The sequence below is a fragment of the Xiphophorus maculatus genome, chromosome 8 (assembly GCF_002775205.1).
Source record: "Xiphophorus maculatus strain JP 163 A chromosome 8, X_maculatus-5.0-male, whole genome shotgun sequence".
NCBI classification, from domain to species: Eukaryota; Metazoa; Chordata; class Actinopteri; order Cyprinodontiformes; family Poeciliidae; genus Xiphophorus; species Xiphophorus maculatus.
Window position 1 is genome coordinate 25,401,818 of NC_036450.1, and position 21,692 is coordinate 25,423,509.

General features: G+C 39.3%; 1 protein-coding gene across 3 annotated transcripts in view; it reads left to right on the forward strand.

The window, feature by feature from the left end:
- The window catches only part of zmiz2 (zinc finger MIZ-type containing 2), a 41,465-nt gene extending 20,301 nt beyond the window's left edge, over positions 1 to 21,164 (forward strand). For all 3 annotated transcript variants that reach the window (XM_023338761.1, XM_023338759.1, XM_023338760.1), the window contains exons 6-20: positions 2,154 to 2,372; positions 2,496 to 2,708; positions 2,991 to 3,074; positions 3,237 to 3,414; positions 5,811 to 5,952; positions 6,691 to 6,769; positions 9,280 to 9,411; positions 9,531 to 9,636; positions 11,645 to 11,802; positions 11,894 to 11,961; positions 12,044 to 12,112; positions 14,824 to 15,065; positions 15,166 to 15,287; positions 15,917 to 16,120; positions 17,714 to 21,164. In XM_023338761.1, the coding sequence (XP_023194529.1) occupies positions 2,154 to 2,372; positions 2,496 to 2,708; positions 2,991 to 3,074; positions 3,237 to 3,414; positions 5,811 to 5,952; positions 6,691 to 6,769; positions 9,280 to 9,411; positions 9,531 to 9,636; positions 11,645 to 11,802; positions 11,894 to 11,961; positions 12,044 to 12,112; positions 14,824 to 15,065; positions 15,166 to 15,287; positions 15,917 to 16,120; positions 17,714 to 17,821 (2,124 nt within the window). In that variant the 3' untranslated portion in view covers positions 17,822 to 21,164. The remainder of the gene's footprint in view (positions 1 to 2,153; positions 2,373 to 2,495; positions 2,709 to 2,990; positions 3,075 to 3,236; positions 3,415 to 5,810; positions 5,953 to 6,690; positions 6,770 to 9,279; positions 9,412 to 9,530; positions 9,637 to 11,644; positions 11,803 to 11,893; positions 11,962 to 12,043; positions 12,113 to 14,823; positions 15,066 to 15,165; positions 15,288 to 15,916; positions 16,121 to 17,713) is intronic.
- The last annotated feature ends 528 nt before the right edge of the window (positions 21,165 to 21,692 follow it).

Here is a 21,692-nt window from a genome sequence, read left to right on the forward strand (position 1 = left end):
CTCCACACGTCTCGGGAAGATTCACTCCGTGGATGGTGGAATCCATGTTCCAGCAGATTCTCTGCCAGATCTCTCCCTCTGGCTGAAAAAGCTGCTGAAAACCCCGAACATCTGGCTGAGATGCAGAAAGAACTGAATCTGTGGTTGCAAGGCAATTCTGGTCCTAGAATTTCATGTTTGCTCTTTTTTTGTTTGTTTGTTTTGTTTCTGCTTAGGTATTTAGTTACAGATTCACTTACTAAATGAAAAGTTAGACCAATTCACAAATGTCAATATTAGTGTCTGCAATAGCAAGAGCTAGGACTGCTTTGGTGTCCAAAGTGTGGCCCAGGGCCCATTTGTGGCTCCCTGAACCATTTTGAGGGATCCTTGGTCACAATTCAAGAATAGCTTAAATTTGAAGTTTTCACTTACGCCACATTGTTCAAAAAAGATTCAAGTAAAATCTTAAAATGGACAATGTAAGATGCAACAGATAGGCCTGTCACAATAAACAATAGATAAATTAATTTATGATGATGTATCCTTTTTTTATTTTGTCCTTTCTCTTTCTCTTTCTTCCAAAATCTGGATGACAAAAGTCTTAAGTCTGATGTTTTGCTCTCTTGAATTGAACAACAATTCTGTTTACAGAAACTTCAGAATTAATTTATTTGTTGTTGTTTTTCTTCTTCTTATTTTAGCTATTTAAAATGTCTTCTAGTCCTGTGTCAAAGGTTCATAGAATTTAAAGTTCTATGAACCTTAAATTCTATGAACTTAAGGTTCTTAAGGAACTTACTTGAAAATGGTTTGAAAACAACAATTTTAACTTCTGTGACAATTTATTATCCAGCAAAATTTGTTACTGTGACTGTACTACCAACAGGAAGTATTCATCCATGTTTTTGTTTTCAATTTAATATTATTTATTAGTAGAGGAAACCAAAAATATCCCGTGGTTTGTACTAAAATGCAGACTTTGACATGCCCGTTGCATAATCTCAGCAAAATAAAGCAAAATTGGGCCACATCCTGTTTTTGTTGCTGAACAGACAAAAAAATCTAGAAAATCAAAAAAATTATGATATGTTTTGTAGCTATTTTTTTTATATGGCAAACCTGCAATACCTGTTTTTTGGTTTAAACTCTACAATAATTTATGCATTCCTCGTCTACTGAAATCTGATTTATTCGTTCATTTTGTTAAAATATTTATGAGTTGAGTTTATTGTTATTTAGCAGGTGAAAATAAAAAAATCATAGTGTTTTGCAATTATATATAAAAAAAGGGGGGAAATACACTGCTCAAAAAAATAAAGGGAACACTTAAACAGGTGTTTAACACTTAAAGTGTTCCCTTTATTTTTTTGAGCAGTGTATTTACAAATTTGTGACCCCTGGAGTGGTTTCAAGTTGATGATTGAACCTTACAGATAATGAAAACCCAACATTCAGTATTTCAGAAAAAAATTTATATTTTGACTTTTAGATTTTGGGGTCACACCCCAACCAGCTAGTTAACTCAAAAGGCTAACTAAGGTGATTCACAGCACTAAGACCCTCCCCCTGGCTGTGATAGGTTGTTTCTGACCAAGCAGAGTATTTCTGCAGATGGCAGTAGGACAACAGGGAGAAGGCAGAGGAACTGGGTTTTTTTTCACAGATGATCCGTCTCATGCTATCAGGACATAGTGACAGTTTAAACAAATGTATAAAAATATATTTTTATAAAAGTTACCCACTGCAGCTTTAAGTGCAAATTAACTCACACGAAAAGGTAAAGATAAATTATGAAATTATTCTTAGCTGTCTCAGGCAACTTTAAGTTACTGAGTAGGGAAGTTATTCAGTTAACTAAAGTCATTTTCCAGAATTTATGTAGGTTTTAAATGTGAATTCTAGTGATCATAAACTTAACCAGCTGAACTCTGCAGAAACCTTGCTTTTTCATCTCCTAGCAACCAGACAGCCCATGATTGCAGATGTCCCGATAACTGACTTTTTGTTGGTAGAAGTTATCAAAACATTTTCCTGACCTCCTTGTAACTTGGCGTCATTAGTTTATCAGTAACTTTCCCTCCCTGTTCTCTACAAGCCGACCAGGCTGCGGAAAAGAACCAGCAGGCTTTGTTTTTACGCCTCCTGTTTTATTTCCCTCTTCCCCCGGTCAGATGGGTGGAGCATCCCCTTACAGCAACCAGTTCCTGTCTCATTCTGGGTCCCGCGGGCCCCCGGGGATGAACCACGGCGGGATGGTCCCTTTGAGGCCTGGACTCCCACCTTCCACAGGTGGGCTGTATCCCTCTCACCCCGCGCAGGCACAGAGGATGCCCCAGCACACCGGCTTCTCGGGCGGACAGCAGGGCCTCAAGCGACCTTTCCATTCAGAGGTCAGTGGAGGTTTGAACTTCACTTTTGAGTTTTTGAAATTTTGTTTTCAATCATTATAGACATTTAGGACTCCAACTGCAGCCGAACCTATGCGGTTCATTAACTGTCGTCTATTTTCCCAGGGGTTTCCGGGGCAACAATACAACTCCGGAGGGATCTCTGGGTATTCCAACCAGCCTCTGCAGTACCCCAGTGGTCCGCAGCAGAGATGCGCGCCGTCACCCTCTTACCCGTCCAGTCGGATGCCTCACATGGGGCCGTACACATCTGGAACCCACAACCCAACACAGTTCCCTCCTGGTGCCAGCCAGCCCAATCCTCCACAGTTTTATAAGGTGACCAGATTCACTGTGGTTGACTAGCATGGGATTTTGTTTAAAGCTGAATAAATTTGAAAACTTGCCAACAAGTAAATCACAGAGCCTTCAATTCAAAATTCAGATCTCCTGCCTTTGATATTTCAAATGATATTATATTCAAAATTTAACCTGAATAAATGTTTGAGAATCGTTGAGGAATCCTGTGTGGATTTCTTCTCAGCGTTCCTGCTGAACTTCTTTGTGTCAAGATAGGTGAGGAATTATCTGAACATTGTGCTTCCTGCCTGTGGCTTCCAGTCAGAGCCTTTCAATGGCCAGGGCAGTCTACCATCTGGAGCAGCAGGGGGCTACAACGCCTTTACACAGGCTGCAGTCAATGGGGTAAGTCCTTTAAGACTCCTTCAACTTGTTACAACAGTTATTGCCTTCTGTTAGACTCTAACCTAAATACATCTACAAGCGGAGCCAAGCATGGAAAACTTTCAATGTGGAAAAAAAAAAAAAAATTGAAGTTCTAACTTTGTTTTCATCTCTGTTTCTCAGCCAGGCCGAGGTGCAGTGATACCCGGGTACCCCAGCTCCCCGATGGGAGGGAACCCCACCCCGCCGATGACACCAGGGAGCTCCATACCCCCCTACCTCTCCCCAGGCCAGGACACCAAGCCACCCTACCTTCCGCTGGACTCCAAAGCCAACATCAGCACCCAGCAGCCCTCTACAGGTCGGTCAGGGTTACGTGTTGCCGCACTCTCTTTCAGCTTAGAATTAGAACAATACAACCTCAGATGATCAAGAAGCCATGAGATATTAAAGATGCAGCATGTAACTTATAAAAATATATTTTTTAACATATTTGTTAAATCTGTGAGACAGATAATCTAAAAAAAATGTAATGGAGGAGAAACAATCTAACAATACAGGAAACTGTTTATCCACCTTCATCTGTGGCCATGCTAACTAGCATTAGCATTCATGGCAGGCTCTGCTGTGGGGGAGGAGCTATTGCGTAACAAAGAGCAAGGGACAGGGTGTGAGCAGCTTGCATAAGAGCATGGTTGACAGCGCTAAGACCCTCCTCCTGGCTCTTATTGGTTGTTTCTGACACTGAGTGGTGTATTTCTACAGATGGCAGTGGGGCCAAATGGAGAAGGCAGAGGATTACTTTCCAGATTTCTTGTCTCATATTTTCCTGTCAAGACATAGTGACAATTTTAACAAATATGTAAACAAATATGTAAAAAGCTTAAATATCATCCCTGGAGGACTAAATAGAGCCAAAATGCTGTGTAAGGATTTTGTTGAAGCACCATCAGCTGCGGTGACTCCTAGTGGCCATATTTTGCGTGACATCATCAGTGTCTCACATTGTTATGAAAGAATTGTGTTTACAGTGTTCCCTAAGTACATTAAGATTTGCAGACATGCAACACTTTTTCAGGATTTAGATCAGTGTGTCAAGATCCAACTTCAGCAAAACAGGAGGAAACAGAGGGATGTTATCACATTCACCTCAAGAATACATAAAGAGGTCATGGTTGACTCAAAGACTGCAGGGTCCAAGTCCGATGCTTGGCCATAATGCTCCAAGATACATTTGATTTCTTTTTAATCAGATTTTTCTCCAGCATATTGTGGCTTATGGCCAAACATCACATTTAATCTTTCTGTTCAATAAACATCAACCTAAGCCAACCATGTGTCAATGTTCTCCTTCTCTTGGGAGCCTTCTTAACTCCAGTCGAACAACAACTGTTCCGGCCGGTTGTTGTTCGACTGGAACCTGGTCTTGCTTTCTTTTTTGAATTGCGTCGTGGCAATCTTTAGTCTGTAACACCAACAGAGCCTGTGCAATTTAAGGTCCTATGGATGTTAGTATTTTCTCCAAGTAGAGCACTGTTTCATCTGTGGGGTGAACTTAATGTGACATCGACTGCTGGGAATTGTCTGAAATGTTTTCCACTTTAGGAATAACCTCCTGAAGCAGAATGACAGACTTTAAATTGTTGGGAAGCTGCTTTCCTTTCCTAGATTGATGGGCAACAACAGTTACTTCCTCTTTGTCACTGCATTGACACACAGTTGAATTCTTCATAGTATGAAACCACTTTCATGGAAGTTCTCATACAGTTGAAACGTTTTTTTCTGTCTGAAGTTGAATCAGACTAAATTTTTCTTTTTGAGATCAGTTAGAATTACCAAAATTATTTCTATTTGCTAAATGCCATAATAATGAGAGAAAGAACATGCCAGAGATTGATTTATTAATGTCTTCAAAATAAATTACTAAAATAATTATTACTGTCTCTTTAAGCGATGAAGAGGTCGGATTTAACTTCAGGCAGTGTCTTTTTATCCACTGTATGCAAACTTCTGGTTCCAACTGTATTTGCTGCTGATCATTAAAGCTGTGTTCACACTGCGGCTTGAAGTGACCCAATTCTGATTTATTTGTCCAATGGGATTTTTTTGCCGTGGCCGTTCACATTTCTAAATATATGCGACCTGTATGTGTTCTGCAGTGTGAACAGGCAAATGACCTGAAAGTGTCCCGCATGCGCAGTAGAGGGCACAGTAACCGCGTTCTCAGTGTTCTGCCAACCGCCATAAAAAGAAGAAGTGCTCAGTGTTTGCGGAAGTAAACATGGATGCTAACGGTGGCGCCTAGCTTACACATTTGAAGTTGTTGTCCGACTGGAACCAGCATATTAACAACTTAATCCTCATTATAATCCGTCATGGTTGTTGTTTTCTTCCTGCTTGCGCGTGTCAGGTCGCAGAATAGTGACATTTGTCGGTACGAGTGACGTTCAGGTTGGATGAATGCGACCTGAACGTTAGGTCGCATTTGAATCGAATGCCTATCAGATACTCAAGTGGCCTAGGTCGCATTCGAAAAGAATCTGACATGTGTTGTCCAGACTGTCATGAAAAGATCAGATACAGGTCGCATTACCTCAAAAAAAATCGGAATTGGGTCACTTCAGGCTGCAGCGTGAACGCAGCCTTAGTTGATTAGTTTTATTGGTTGCATCTGTTTGCAGTTTGTTGATATAGAAGTTGTCTAAAGTTTGAACTTTAGTTACTGATTCCAGCACTAAAATATGTTTGCCTTTGAAGGTAACCCTAGCGACGACCTGCGTCTGACCTTCCCCGTCCGAGACGGCGTGGTGTTGGAGCCGTTCCGATTGGAGCACAACCTGGCTGTCAGCAACCACGCGTTCCAGCTCCGAGACTCGGTCTACAAAACACTGGTGATGAGGTGAGAAGATATAAATAAAATAGTTCATATGAGATCTCCAGGGACGACAAAAAGAAAGACAGAGACTTGAGTCTGGTTCTCTTGATCAAAGAAATGATTGAAAGCTTTCGAGTTGGGTTTCCGTTTTTCCACTGTGACTTTGCTGCTCTAGTGTGACACCTGGTGGTTGTTTCAGGTCATGTACAAGGGATGTCGGAGCGTCTACATCACTATTCAAATTCCATGTTTTTGTGATGCAAAAAAAGAAACTTATAAAAGTAATTTCAGAACTTTTTCCATGTATAATGTGACTATTATTCTGAAGAACTGAACTAAAAAAGGTAAAAAAAGAAAAAGCTGCAATAATTCGGCTGCATACGTGTTGACATATTTAAGCGAACATTGAAACCACTTTTGATTTGGTTTACAACATTCTGGCTTCTTGAATTTACGCTTATCATTCTTCCTGCTTGCGCATATACAGTATAGCTTTACAACTGAAACGAGTTGCTTTACAGATACTGAATCTGATGAGAGCTACATGACTGTAACTAGTTTAAGCCCAGATCCATCAGAAAACATCCTCCACTTCCCCATACGGCATTCATCTGTATGTGTTTGCATATACTTTATAGTATCGTGAATTTGATTAAATACACATAAAGTGAAGCTGTTTATCTAACACAGGAAACAGACCCAGATGCATAGGAAACCCCACCATGGGTCTGTTTGACCGCTGTGTTGTGTCTCCCCCTACAGACCAGATCTGGAGCTGCAGTTCAAATGTTACCACCATGAAGACAGGCAGATGAACACTAACTGGCCCGCCTCTGTGCAGGTAAGCAGCACCCTCAACCTTTTTCACTGGATCCAGCTCTCGGATGGATTCATCTCATGTTCAAGGATCCAAACTGACTCACTGATGTAGACGTTTTGTATTGATCTCATATATTTGAGATAAGCTATTTGTCTATTTACTGTGACAATAAAGTATCATTTATGTGCCACAAAGAAGTCTTCAAAATGGACTCCTTAGAAAAAAACTTATTTTCTTATTCATCTACTCAGCTGATTGAGGCCAAGTTATCTCAGTGAAGTTGTGTTTGACCTTTAACTGTCTGATTAAATTAGCATCACTGAACTTGACTCAGTGGAAATGTTGGGACAGCGGTGCTGCAGCTCTTTATGACCGCCATGTTGCAGTGCAGCTGACTTACAGGAAGAAAACATTGAGGCCGACATGTCTAATAACAGCTTTTGGTTCTGAAACTGCAAGAATACAGAAACCATTTGATAAAGAGCTCATTTACTTATTTTTGAATATTTTGTCTTCCTACAACCAATAAGCCTTTGGCAATAAGCAATAAATCAATTAATCACATCATAAATGAAAATGAGCTCCATTATCACAAAAGTCCTAACTGGCAGTTTTGCGTCTCTTACCTCTCTGAATCTAATAATAATTATTTTTTTACAGCAATGTTGTTTATGGAGACGTCATAATCCATTTTGTTAATGGTTTCGGTTATGTTTGGGTTTTATTTCCATCTTTTTATTTATTTATTTTTTAAAAATTTTGAATAGTCAAAATGTTTTCCAGTTTCAGTGTCAGTTGTTCTTTATAAATTAAAGTTTATTGATCTTTGAGAGGACATACTTCCACTCTTATTTCACTATCTTTATATTACTTGAAAATGGTCTCAAAGCCACAATATTATGGTTTATGGCTATAATTCCTGGGACCATTTAAAACTGCTTCCTAAGAATGGTTCATTTGCTTGCAGCCTACTTAGCCCATTAATCTAATTTAAACTGATAACATCAGAAAAGTACAGTTTTAATCTCTTATTGTACCCATTTCAAATCTGCAACATTCAATATTTGTACATGGATAATTAAAAGGATAAAATCAGCGATTTGCTCACTACCATAAATCTCGATAATTATTAACAGCTCTTTGCCTATCTTATGCATATTTTATTCATTTGACATCAGAGCTAACGGCAGCAGACAGCCACTGGCAGGGACAGCTGCCGTTATCACTTACTGTACCAAAATGCAGGTCAGCCAACATCAGTACAGCGGCTTTATTGTAAGTTTTTTATTTTTATTTTGTTGTCACCTTCAAAATTGAACAGATACTTATTGTGTTATTCCATGACACTTTATTAATGACTGTCTCAGAGGAAACTGTTGCAACAGCAGTATGAAAAGAAAATGTCTCTTGACCCATTTTTGCAGAAAAGTGCATATTATTGCATGTAATGCAATAGTGGCATATAAATTCCCAAATTCCTACAAGCATGTAGAGATTAGTTTTATGGCTGATTTTCTATCAATACAGTATCGATGGTTGGATAATATAAAATCATGTGATGGTGATATGATTAATAAACATGGCAATTGGAATATCACCTTCTATAAAGTCACTTCCTTTTCTTTCATCTCTTCCAGCGCCTTTTCAGATTTTTAGTACATAGAGCAGTATAATAAGCAGTGTTCAGGTTTTTGTAGCCATGCTGGTGCTTTATATTAGAAGCTGAGATGACGTCACTTATTAGCGAGTTGTCTTTAACATCAATTTTCAAGATCTGGGATTTATGGTGTTTTTATGGTCTCAATATGTGCCTTTGTGAATATATATTGAAGATGTCTAATACATTTTTTCAACTTTTTATATTTTGGCCATCAGTTTCAGTACCAACCTGCCTGATTTTCTTTCTCATTTCTTCATGAGCTGAACATGTTAGCAGGTCAAACTGCGTAAAGCTCAGTTTGTGGCAAAAAAAAAGAAAAGTTATTGATGCATTTTTACGTTTGAATCCAAGGAGGTGAATTTGTGGAAGAGTGTTGATGTTGCAGAAAAAGAAACGTGCCATCAGAGATTGTGACACTTTGAACCTTTAGCGCGTTGGATATGTAACCATGGACACAGAGCCGTTTAATTTACAGGAGTCAGCAGTTTTGAGAATTTAAAAGCACCAGTGGTATCGGACAGTGGTCCAATATCAGCCAGAATCGAGAGTCGGATTACCTCAGTCTGCATTTGTATCCCACGCAGTCACATTGGTTAATAATAAATGAGTTTGTTCTCATACCTGTTGTTGTTTACTATTGTTCTCTGCTTTAGTAATATCAATTGATCAAGCCTGCTCTAACATTACACACTACAAAATAAGCAATAAAAGTGTGTATGATTCCTGCTGATATCTTATGAATATTGGTATCTGTCAATACTCAAAGCTCAGTTATCTGTATCACATCGTAAGTGTAAAAGTTACATTGGGACACACTTAAAAAGCACCAGATTTGTACTGTTGATTGTTTTTTCTGAACTTTCTGTCCCAGGTCAGTGTTAATGCAACTCCTCTGTCCATCGAGAGAGGGGACAACAAGACTTCCCACAAGCCCCTGTACCTAAAGCAAGTGTGTCAACCGGGACGCAACACCGTGCAGATCACTGTGACGGCATGCTGCTGCGTAAGTCCAGATGCCTCACCCGTCCTGTCGCCACAGCAACGCTCCACTAAATACATCTCGGATCACAGTGATGCAGAATCCCATGGTGAATTTGTCCCCTCCTGTGTCTTTGTCCACAGTCTCACCTGTTTGTGCTGCAGTTGGTCCACCGGCCGTCGGTCAGGTCCGTCCTGCAGGGCCTGATGAAGAAGAGGCTGCTGCCAGCTGAGCACTGCATTACCAAGAGTGAGTAAACTTAAACTATGTTTGGTCTGCAACCTTTATAATCCAAGCAGCCATTTTTCCCTCAGTGCAGCTGAATAAAACTTTAGAGCCACAAATGTTACATGATTTAGTGACAGAAGACTGCGTCTACATTTTGATTAATACCTCCTGCAAAAAATCTGTTCTCATTTTTAAAGGACCATTATTTTTTTCTTTTTACATTTTAAGAATAAAGAGAGACTCAACATTTTTACAATAAAGTGGATGGATTCATTTTCGTCTATGTGATGTTGATGTTTGTGGAGAATGCCATGAAAAATTCTTTATTCTGTTTCCTCTAAAGTTTATTTATATATACTTAATGTCTGTACAATGTGAGCTCTTAAAATTGAAGTACATTTTTCCCCTACAAAGTTTAAAAAAATAGTTTAAAAAAATTCAGTAGTTCTTTTAGAGTCGTTGTTTTGTGAAAATTAAAATGACTCCATCAAAAAGCTGAAGAATTGTTCAAACCTGCATTTGTTATCTTAAAAACATTCGTTCAGAGGTGTCCAAGGTGTGGCCCCGGGGCCATTAGTTGATTTTGTTCGGCCCCTGATCACAAGAATAGTACGAACAACCAGTGACCCCCCAAAATTTTTGGAAATGTCTGTTTTTCTTTTAGTAAGCCCTTTTAATGTTTTGGATCTTTAATAATATACATATTTCCTAAACTTTTTTTATTGTTGAGCAAATAAAACTAAAAAAGTTTGGACAGCTACATTAGTTGGTTCTTTATCACTTTTTATCAAAGTTCTTACGAGCTACGGATCCAAAGAACAGACCGGTCCGACAGAGTTTGAACTATTCGGAGAAGACCAGATGTGCTTTTCAGTTTGACTGCAGTGAGCAGAGAAGAGGAGCGGCGTGGGACAATGGGGACGCCACCAGTGGAGCAGCTGTGGACTGTTTCCTAATGGGAGTTGCAGTCGTCCCAGTGAGACGTGTCCAGTCCCTGGTGGGCCGCCACAGAATCCACCTGATGTTGTTGAGGAACTCTGGAAACAGGAACAGGCTTTTGCTGTCTCTGCTCATCTCTCACAAGCATCCGGGACCATCTGTCTCACGTAACCATGGTGACACAATACCACAAGAAGAAAAAGTGTTACGGAAATTCCACAAATTCTTCGCATATCAAGGTTTAATTGATTTTCTTTGTTTTTGCAACAATGTTTTCATTTCTGCACAATATTTTCATCTGATTCCACACATCAGCGGCGGGCTTGTAAAAAATTACAGATTCAATTCTTTCTGTAGAATTGAAATAAGGTGAAGGAAGTTAGTGAGGACTTTAATGGGATTTTTTAAAAATGTATTTTATGTCTCTTTAGCTATTTTTTTTTTATGAAGCTTATAGTTTTTGTTTTATTTAGAAGACCTAATCTCTAATTAAACATTTCTTTCCTGGAGTGATCCCTCAGTAGCTAATTTTCTGACAGGAAAGAAACTCCAGCTGTTTTGTTCTGTGTATCGCTCTTCATTCAGACAAGTAGTTCTAGTTTTTGTCAGGCAAAGAAAAAGTCAAATGGTTGTTTAGGGGCAGGGACTAAATTTTTGTTTCAACTTGGGTGCACCGATCCTAACTTTTTGGCCAATTTCCGATCTGTCCTCCCAAAACCGATTTGGCAGCTTCAGATTTCTCTTTAAAAATAATAAAAGAGATATGAAGGAAGAAGCCTTCAAAATGTTCCTTTCTGAGAAGGGAAACCAATTGAAGTTATATGGAGCTTTTCTTGTCCTCAAAACACTTTTACTATACGAACCACATTTATAACAGTTTGTACATGTAGAAGCAGTCTCTGTACAACTCTGTGGAGTTTATCATCTGATATTATTGATTAATCAACGCTGGTTAAGGTCAGTCAAGCTATAAATCATCCGATTCCGGTCACCAGTGTGATCGCTCGTTGTCGTCGAGCGATCACACTGGTGGACTGTTTCCTGAGCAACAACGTAGTCAAATGTCGTCGCCGCTGTGCTTTTGTTCCAGTAAAGCGAAACTTCAGTAGCGGCACCATCCCCGGGACGCCCGGTCTAAACGGAGAGGACGGAGTGGAGCAGACGGCAATCAAAGTCTCCCTCAAGTGTCCGATCACATTCAGACGAATCCAGCTGCCAGCCAGAGGCCACGACTGCAGGCACATACAGGTGAGGTCACACACCGTCCAGCATCACACACCATGACTACTTCAAATCACGACTTAACACGGAGCGGCCATGTTTTTTTTTCTTCTTCAAGTGTTTTGACCTGGAGTCTTATTTACAACTGAACTGTGAAAGAGGGACGTGGCGGTGTCCTGTGTGCAAGTATGTGCAGAGGCAACTTTTCTGTCAAAGCCACTTTTACCGACATGAAACTTAACCAACTAGCTGCTCCTCTCGTTTGCAGTAAAACAGCTTTGCTAGAAGGCCTGGAGGTCGACCAGTACATGCTGGGGATTCTGGTCTACATACAGAAGTAAGTTAAAAAAATAAATATAGCACATAATTGTGAACCACTTGTTTTAGAACAAAGTGAAACTTTTTAACCCACATGAAAATTATGTGGAGTGAATAACAGACTGAGAACTGAAATGGGGGATAGATGGAGCTGGAATTTAGAGGCTTTTCAAATTAAAAGTCTTAAGATTAACAAAATACTGAAACCTGAATTAGTGAGCATGTCTGTGATGATTCTGTAAATAAATCAGTGTCAAATTGTTAAGCTGATCTCAAACACAGCAAGTCAACAGGGTCCTGAGGGTTTTGAGTTTAGAGCAGGGGTTTTCAAAGTGCGGCCCTGGAGGCCATTGTGGCCCTCTGACACCTTTTGTAATTTTTTAGGATGATTTTTTCCACGCCATGTTTATATCTTCTTAAATGGAAAATGTTAAGTGCAATAAAAAGAACTTCACAATAATTGGTGCCACAAACATCCAGTCATTTATTACCGTGTTTCACTAAATACAGCAACAATTTTTAGAAGAAAATTATTTTTTCTGTTGCTGAAAATAAACCAAAACCATTTTAAAGACCTACAAAACCGAAAATAAGTCCAAAATGTTAAAGGTTAACCAGGTAAACATTTGACTTAATGTTTACCTGTTGAAAACATTAAGTCAAATGTAAAATATTACATGTTTAATTTATTGTGGCGCATGTAAATACGACAGGGCTGGCCCAAGGCATAAGCAAACTAAGCAGCCGCATAGGGCCCCAGGGCCACTAAGGGGCCCCCTTAGTGGAGCTCATTTATTTATTTTTTTTAGCAACGATTTCTATATCAGTATAACAAAAAACACACAATTTCATCATGAAATGATTTGTTTTTACAATAATATATATTTGATGATGTGTGTAGAAATTATTTATGGACAAAAAGACAAAAAAAAAGTTCTTTGGGCCCCCCTGGTGGCCACGGTAGGTACCACATGCTTCACCGGTAATTTGCCGTGCAAAGGTCGCGTTAACGGAATATTTCCCGTATTTGACCGGTTATTTTTTTAAATGATGGGAAAATTTGAAGCTGTTGGTCATTTGACAGATTATAATTCACACCCTTGACTGGTGTGAATTATAGATTTTACGCAAAGAGTTCATCGCAAAGGCAATTAAAATCAATTAATAAAAAATTATTTCTCAATATCATTTCATGGACACTGAGCTAAATGCGTCTTTCTGACCGGGAGCTGACAGCGTGTTGAAGAGTTGGAGCGTGTCTGGTTCAGAAGACCAAACCTTTGGTAGACATGGCTCCACCTTGAACGGTTCAGTTCAACAGCCAAACATTTGTGCTAGCATCTTAGTGTGAAGCTGAGTTTTAACTTGAAATTAGTTGATTCTCCTGCTTGGCTCTGTACATTTTTGGCTTCAAAACGGTGTGTCTGATAACAATTGATAACAATAATTAAAACTTCTCAATGTTTGACATTGTCTAGCAAAATGTTTCTACATCAGGCTACATGGCTACTGCAATGTATCTATGAACTGCTCTAAGCTGTAGTTGGTGATATGCTGTTTGCTGCTGATCATTTTGTGGCTAAAACAAACAAACGTTTTTACATCAATTTCTAAGTTACGTATATGAAACTTCTGTTAAAATCATTTGAAGGCTCAGAATCAACCCGGTACCGGTCCACATTCTCAGGGACCTGGTGTAAATTAAATTTTTACACCAAGTGAGTTATGCTTAAGAGAAATTAATTTAATCACAGAATGTCATGAATATGTGTGTATGTATTCCATCTTAAGTTGGGCTGCACTGATTGCAGTTTTCTGGCCGATCCCTGGTTACCGATCTTTAAAACTCCTGACCTGCCAATTTTGATTTTGGCCGATATCAATCTTTTTGTCTGAAATGTCGCTAAATATAGAAGAAAGTCGCTGAGTTGGCAACAGTGAGGTGAATATTGTTAACTGTAAACGTTCAGACTTGACCTGGTGGGTCAGTCTGTCAGTCAAACCTCTCACTGTAGAGCAGAAGAGGACAGAGGATGATTTTTAAACCTTTGCTGACGAAAATAAGATCAGGGGATAAGATGGGCTTCACATGTAGAGCTGATTACCGATCCCCCGAAATTAAGGAAATCGGGGCCCAGAAATTAACTGATTGATAAATCAGTTGGCCAATAAATGTATCTTATTATACATGTATAAAATGTAAACAGCACTGCCAGAGATGCAATAAGTTTATAACAGGTGTGTGAATGAGCTAATGATCGAACTGCTGATTGCAGCCAGTCTACATTGTTAGCAGAACTATGGGGCCCCAAAACCACATTTCGCTTAGGGCCCCATGGAGGCTTGGGCCGGCCCTGAAATACGATGTTGTATTAGGGCCATTGTGGATAGAAAAAAGTTAAAAAACAGAAATTTTTAGATTAATCTCAGAAATTTACTAGAAAAAACTTGGAACTTTCAGAGTTTCAAAAGTTGAAAACTTTCGAGTTTCTTTTCTAGAAAAAGTACCCATTTTTTCTCCCCATCTACAGTGGCTCTAATACACCATCATGAGTAAAAGACAAAGAATTCACAATAATCTTTTTGCGTTTTTAACCTGGAAGAAAGCTATTTTGGCCCCTCAATTCCTTTCAACTTGGTGATTTTGATCCTTAGCACAAACGAATGTTTATACACCACTGGTTAAGAGCTTTGTATCTTAATGTTGCGGTTCTGTTTCCCCTCTCTCAGTTCTGATTACGAGGAGATCACCATCGACCCGGTGTGCGGCTGGAGGCCCGTGCCGATCAAACCCGACCTCCACATAAAGGAGGAGCCTGATGGTCCGGTCCTAAAGCGCTGCCGCACTGTCAGTCCGAGTCACATGGTCCTGCCGAATGTGATGGAAATGATCGCGGCCCTGGGGCCCGCTTCGTCCCCATACCAGAGTCTGAGTGCAGGGGGCAGGAACACCCCTGACTACAGCCGGCCAGGTAGCTCGACAATTTTGGCCCCAGTGATTAAAATATTTAGAAACCCCTGACATACGGCATGCTGAACTGAAGTCATGCCTGGTTTGTTTTGCTCTTGCAGGAAGCCAGGGATTCTCCGGACAAACAGGATTTACAGACTTCCCCAACACTCCTGGGACCCCAACACTCGGAGAGTACACCTCCTCCGGACCGCCGCCCCCCCTCCCCTACCAGTCTGAGCAGGTTAGACATATTAAAGCCAAAGGCAGCCAGCTCTTTACAAAAACCAATATCTACACCACATTGTTTAAAAACCTAATATCGAACACACAGAATCGGTTTCAGAAAACTTTTCATCCACATGAACCTGGGAGTTGCTTTAAACATGCCAAACCCACAGGGGGCAGTGTAGCGTAAAGCTAAAACCTGTCAGCCAATCAGATTGCTTCAAAACAACCACAATTTTCTGTTAGAAATTAAACATGATGCCAGGAGGTCCATTTGTGTGGACAGATATTGAGGTTGAACTACTTTTAAATAACGCATTGGAATACACACTTGATAAAACACAAGGCGATCAGAAAGTTAGACTGTAATGCATGGGACTCTGTCAGCTTTCCCATGTAGACACACAAACAGAAATACAGTTTTCTCAAATCTGAACTTTAGTTTGAGTTTTTATAAATTATGTTTTTAGTGATATTAAACTGAGTTTTCTAGTGGATGGAAGGCTAAAACTCATAAAAATGAATTTGTTTTCCCAGATATCCACCTACATGTCTACTAGGCCTCAGATATCACATGCATAATTGTAGGAGAAAACCTATAGAATGTATAGTTAATTGCAAAAAATATATTATAATTGCTTTCAGGCGGCCCACTCTGGAGGAATGGAGCACTCGCACGGCAGCATCCTCCAGCAGCACGTATCGGGGGTCCACAACAACCAGAGCCTTGGCGAGGCTAGCAGCCCGCTAGCACAGAGGAGCTCAGCCACACAGAACTCACGGCTGCAGGGTGAAGGCTCCTTCAGTCTGGGAGGCCCTGCAGGGGAGGGGGCCGATCACGCTCTGGATGTGAGTAACAATCAGACCTGAACAAGGAAAAACAAACAGTGAGCATCTTGTTTGAGAAGGCTTTTAAGAAAAATACTGTGAAGAACAGTTCTTTGGTCAGATGAGATGACCTGTGAAACATGGCGGCAAGATGATGATACAGGTTTGTTTTGCAGTAACAAAATCTTTCAGCTAATATGTTGTTTGCTAATTAATAACGAGGTACAACAGTCCATATTTTAGTAGCTCTTTTTTTTTACCTCAAACAAACCAGAGACCTCCAGTGAAAACCTCATTTATTCCAGTCATTTCATGTAAAAAAGGGAAACTCATATTATATATACTGCATTATGAAACGCTAACTTTGAAAATGCTTAGCATGCTTAGCTTAATTTTAAAGCAGTTTCTAATCTACTGTTGTCCTGCATGCTTTCTGATTGGAGTCCTACTGCGGTCAATTAGTCAAAATTTAGCAACAGAGTTAGAAATACTGGCAGCAACAGAGTTAGCAATACTATAAAACTGAAACTCTTAGTGAAAAGTTATTTCCAAAGAATCACTTCCTGTACCGCAAGTGCACAAGTACGTGTGTAATGCCAAATTTGACTCTGGTGCAGTGATGTACTATGATTTTGTACATGTTTAATCATTGACATAAGTTGTACTTAGCACTTCAGCATTAGTTTCTACAAAACGCCATGTTTATGTAGCGCGTTAGTGTTAATGTAACTAATATTTATGACTAGTGCTTTAGGGTTAGCGTGGCTTCCCACTGAATTCACATAGTAGCTAAGTTTAATTTTTTTGATGTAAATAACTGAAATAAAGTTCTATATCTTATTGACAATACCTGACATCCTAGAGAGGCAGCTGGTAATTAACCACGACTGCATCAGTTTGTGCAGTCGTGGTTATTAAAAATTATGAGTGATGCCTCCTGTTAAATCCTTGAGTTTTACTTCAGCATTAAGGTATTTCTGTACATCTGGCCGTGAGGTATTTGAATGATTCAGGCTCGGCAGTAAAAGTAGGTTATGACATGTTTGTGCATGTGATCTCAGTAGCTGAGTGTCCATTAAAAATGTGTGCAAAACTTTGTCAATATTCTGGCAGCTTCCATTAAATGAGAAACACAATTAAAATCACACGTGAGTAAGTTTGTTGATGGGATGTCATTAAAAGGCATGCCATGATTCTTCAACTACTTCCTGTTGTCCTCTTTGTGTTTTTTGCCAATCGTAATGTCCGGTTGTTGATCACATGACTCGTGTGATGAGAAAATCACAAGCGTTTCCACTGTAGTTTTTCGAAATACACCGACTTCGATACAGCTCTGAAACACCACAAAAACCTTTTGTTTTGAAATATGAGAAGTATTTTTTTTAAATTGGCTTGTTTCCATTAAGCAGATTTATTTTTGCAATTCCAATTTGCGCAATTCTAAGGCCAGTGGGAACACAGCAGGTAAGTGTTTTCTTTGCGCAAAAAGGCAGCTTGCAGTTTAAATCAGTTTATTTTCTTTCTTTGGAGCAGCAAAGCCATGAAAAACAGAAATAGTTGTACTTAATGTACAGAAATCCTCAGCATCTCACACTGTTTCTGTCTGCCCTGCAGCTTCTTCCCGAGCTGACCAACCCGGACGAGCTGCTGTCGTACCTGGGCCCCCCCGACCTCCCGAACAACAGCAACGACGACCTGCTGGCGCTGTTCGAAAACAACTGACTTGTGGACTGAGCCGAAGAGCGCCGCCCGGCCCCCCGTCTGCACCCACTTCAGCGTGTGCGTGCATACCAGTGTTTTTGTTCGTCTTTTGTCTTTTAAGTGTCCTACTGTACTCTGAGGTCCTTTCAGTGCAGTGTGGAGGTGCATGAAGGAACATGGTGAGTGAAGTACAAAAAGAGCCTAACAGGCACCGACTCCACAGGCCAGCATTTCAAGCACAAGCCTCAGACTGGGGAGGGAACGTTTGGGGGGGCAGGCGGTGTGCATGAGGAAGATGATGGAAACTGAGGGATTCCAACATTAACTTTACTGTAGCTGCTTCATGTTGCCATATGCATTTGAAATATTTAGTGGAAAGGAGCAGGTTCCCTTCTGTAAGTCGAAGACATCAGTGCAACCAAACTACAAAAGAAATCTGCTCAGTGTGACACAGTAGCTGTGTTTCCAGTGACCATGTAATTGCACCGTTTGACATTTTGAATATAAACACCAATTTTGAAAACTAATTTCTTGATAAAGCGTTTTGGCGCTTTGATGGTTTGGTTTTTGGTCATATGGATATCAGTTTACTTAGCAAAACACTTTTCCCGCATCACACCAGCCTCATGGATCAACAACTGGATGTTGCCTCTGGCGCCAACCACGAAGAAGAAGACGACAGGAAGTAGTTGGCATGTTTTTTAATGAGTTATTGTGTGACCAAACTTATTGATGTGCGATTTTAATTTAGATTTTTACTGAAGGGAAACGGCACAATTGCAAAATAGTTTTTTGTCGACATTAGCGGAATATTGACAAAGTTTTGCGCACATTTGTAATGGAAACACAGCTATGTGATGTCACTTATATTAGAAGATTAAAGGTCCTCACACATACAGAGTCAAGCAATATTGTGACAACATGTAACTGAAATGTATCCGTTTATCAGCCTCACTTTACTATTGTTTGGTTTTTATTCCTCTCAGCCCAAAGTTAGTCTGGTGGTCAAACAACGATTTTTAAAGATAACATTAATGGCTACTTGGGAAAAACCTCGTCACATCTGTATGTATGAAGCTCTTTAGTTTTTTTTATGGTATTTCAAAATATTTTTATGTCATCAAAGACATAAAAATCAAAACCAACATCATCCCTTTGTCAATCCTTAAATGATTTATTTCTTCCTTTCTCTGACTATCAGGAAGGAGAGAAAGAATTAGGACTGGGAATCTGAACACAGCACAAAAGTAACTTCCTGGTATTATTAGTTTAAATAGATCTAAGTCAATACATTTTATACTCTGAGTAAATTTTACAAAAAATCTAATATAATCTAATATAAATAGAATTTGCTGTTAAGTTGCAGCTCATGTTGTCCAGGCTGTGTATCAGATTTAGAATCCGTGTCAGAAGCGAAAGCAACAAGAAAGTGCCTTGAAGTGCAGCGCCACTTTTGGCCAACAGTGGTTAGTATCGTACTGAAAGATATATTTTTCTGACAATTCATCCACACATCTGTTCAAATTGATCCTAGCTATCACACAGTGCAGTGAGCTCAGTTTATTATTCAAATTAGTTTAAAATGTTTTCTAGGGAAACCCAGCACATCGCATCGAGTCGTTGACTTGCAGAAGCAGCATGTCAACATCCAAAACATTCTGCCAAATCGACAGAAGCCGTTCACTGCACAAAACAATCTACCTCTTCTTCCTCCATCAGCACCTGAATCCTGAACCTTTGAGATGAAGCTGGCAAAAAAATGATCTAGAATAATGGGGTCCAAATGTTTTGAGAAAAGTTTTTTTTTTTTAAACTAATCATTCACTATTTTCTTATTCATTCAATATTTTAATAAAATAAATAAAATAAGTCATATGTATATTAGCAAACGGAAGCGCAAATCGTTGTGGATCCAAAGCTAAAGGCGCATTTATCCCATTGAAATAAAAGCATTGCGTTTCCCATGATGATGTATTAGGGCCATTTTAGAAAGAACAGAAAAAGGAGTATATTTACACCCAAAAAGTCAGAAATGTCGGGATTAATCGCAGATATGTTTTAGAAAAAACAAGGACATTTCTGAGCCTGTAAGGTAGAAGATTTGCTAGAAAACCTCAGAAATTTTCTAGAAAAAGCTTCTGAGTTTCAAAAGTAATAATTTTTGGATTTTTGGAAATGTTCTAATTTTTCTAGAAAATTCTGAGACCCAAAATACGCTGTTGTAGTTTCCAAATTCTTTTGGCCTTGATTGGAGAAAGAAACGATGAGAATGCTATAAAATCACGGTTATTTATTTTTTACTAGCCTGACATTTACACTGTGAGAAGACTTTAATAAGTCGGGGGGAAAAATTGGCCCTAATTGAAAAGCAAAAAGTCTCTGTCAGCATCAACCACCTTAGCTGCATTCTTGAATTTCCATCGTAGGACGTATGAAATCAGTCCACTAACACTGTTGGTTTTGCTTTCTATGTCATTTACTAGAAAATGATGCAACTAAAACAACAAAAACTGACCAGTTCTGGTGACACTTGGTGCAATCGCAGCATCATTGTTGTCTGCGACGTGCTTCAGCACTGTGGGAAAATAAAAAGTTTTAAATCTCCCGCCACACCAGCACCACCACCGTTCCTTCCCTCTGTCGGGGCTTTCAGAGCTGTGTGTGCGATGGCCTTTTCTGCCATTGTATGTTTTTAAATGGTTTGACATGTATAACCCATCCAGACGCGGGTTTATGTACTGTATAATCAGCTGTTTTCATTAGAGAACGTGTGTGTATCAAAAGAATTGTTAATCATGGTAACTTTGTCATTAGTTGGATAATGGATCATTGTTGGCACTGTATACATTCTATATGTTAGAAAACTATAAAGCTGTTGTAAGAAAAAAAAAAAAGAAAAACTTCACACATAGGCACATGACGCATGTATGACAGAAACTAGTCATCTGACACTAGGTCAGGCAGTGAAACATGCAACGGTTGGTTCCTAATTCTACTTTGTAAAGCTGAAGTTTGTTTTTTATTGTTTTTTTTTTTCTATGATCAGTTTTGCAACCGTACCCTTTGTGGTCCAGCGTTGCCTTAACGAGGTAACTACAGCAAAAATGTTCTTTGCCAATTTGAGCAACAGCGATATTATATTTGGAAACGATGGACTATTTAACTGCAAATTTGCTAGAAAGGAAGAAGAAGAAAAAGCTTTTTTAAATATGTAAACTACTCCACATATTTTGTAGCACATTGTAATTGCCATTATTTTCTATTTATTTTTTAATCATAATCATCATTGTACCCACATTTACTTTGTCTCCCCTGCCCCTCCCACCTCTGAATCTAAATTAAAAGTCACTTTATTTGGCAAAGACTGTTCGATCTTTCATCTTTATTGAATACGCTTCTTGTCACGCGTGACTGGGATCCTCTTGGCTGGACTTTCTTCATGGCAGTCTTTTAATCCGAACACTTTCATTATTGATTAAACAAAGGTGGAGTTAAAATGCTTTTACAAATCAACAGTGATGATCAAATGTGTTGTTTGTTTTTATTACAAAAACATACCATTTCTAGAAAATGACAAAAACTGGTGAGCATAAAAATGAGATCGCTTAAATATTCATGACCTTTTAAGTGGCTAATGTAATTCAACAGAGGTCCAGCCAAGTGGTTCTAGTAGATCAGTCTCAAAATGACTGATTTGTAAAACAGTCCCTTCAGATTTTCGCGATTGTGGAAATTCTTGCAGAATAATCAGATCTCCACAATTTTTCGAACTGGCGCGTACTTGTGAGGGGTTTTTTTTTGTTCCAGATTTTCCGCAAAAATGGTAAAAAAATATTGGGTTTCTGCTGCCTCAGACTGACTTGGTTTGAAGTCATAGCCTGTGATCGACATG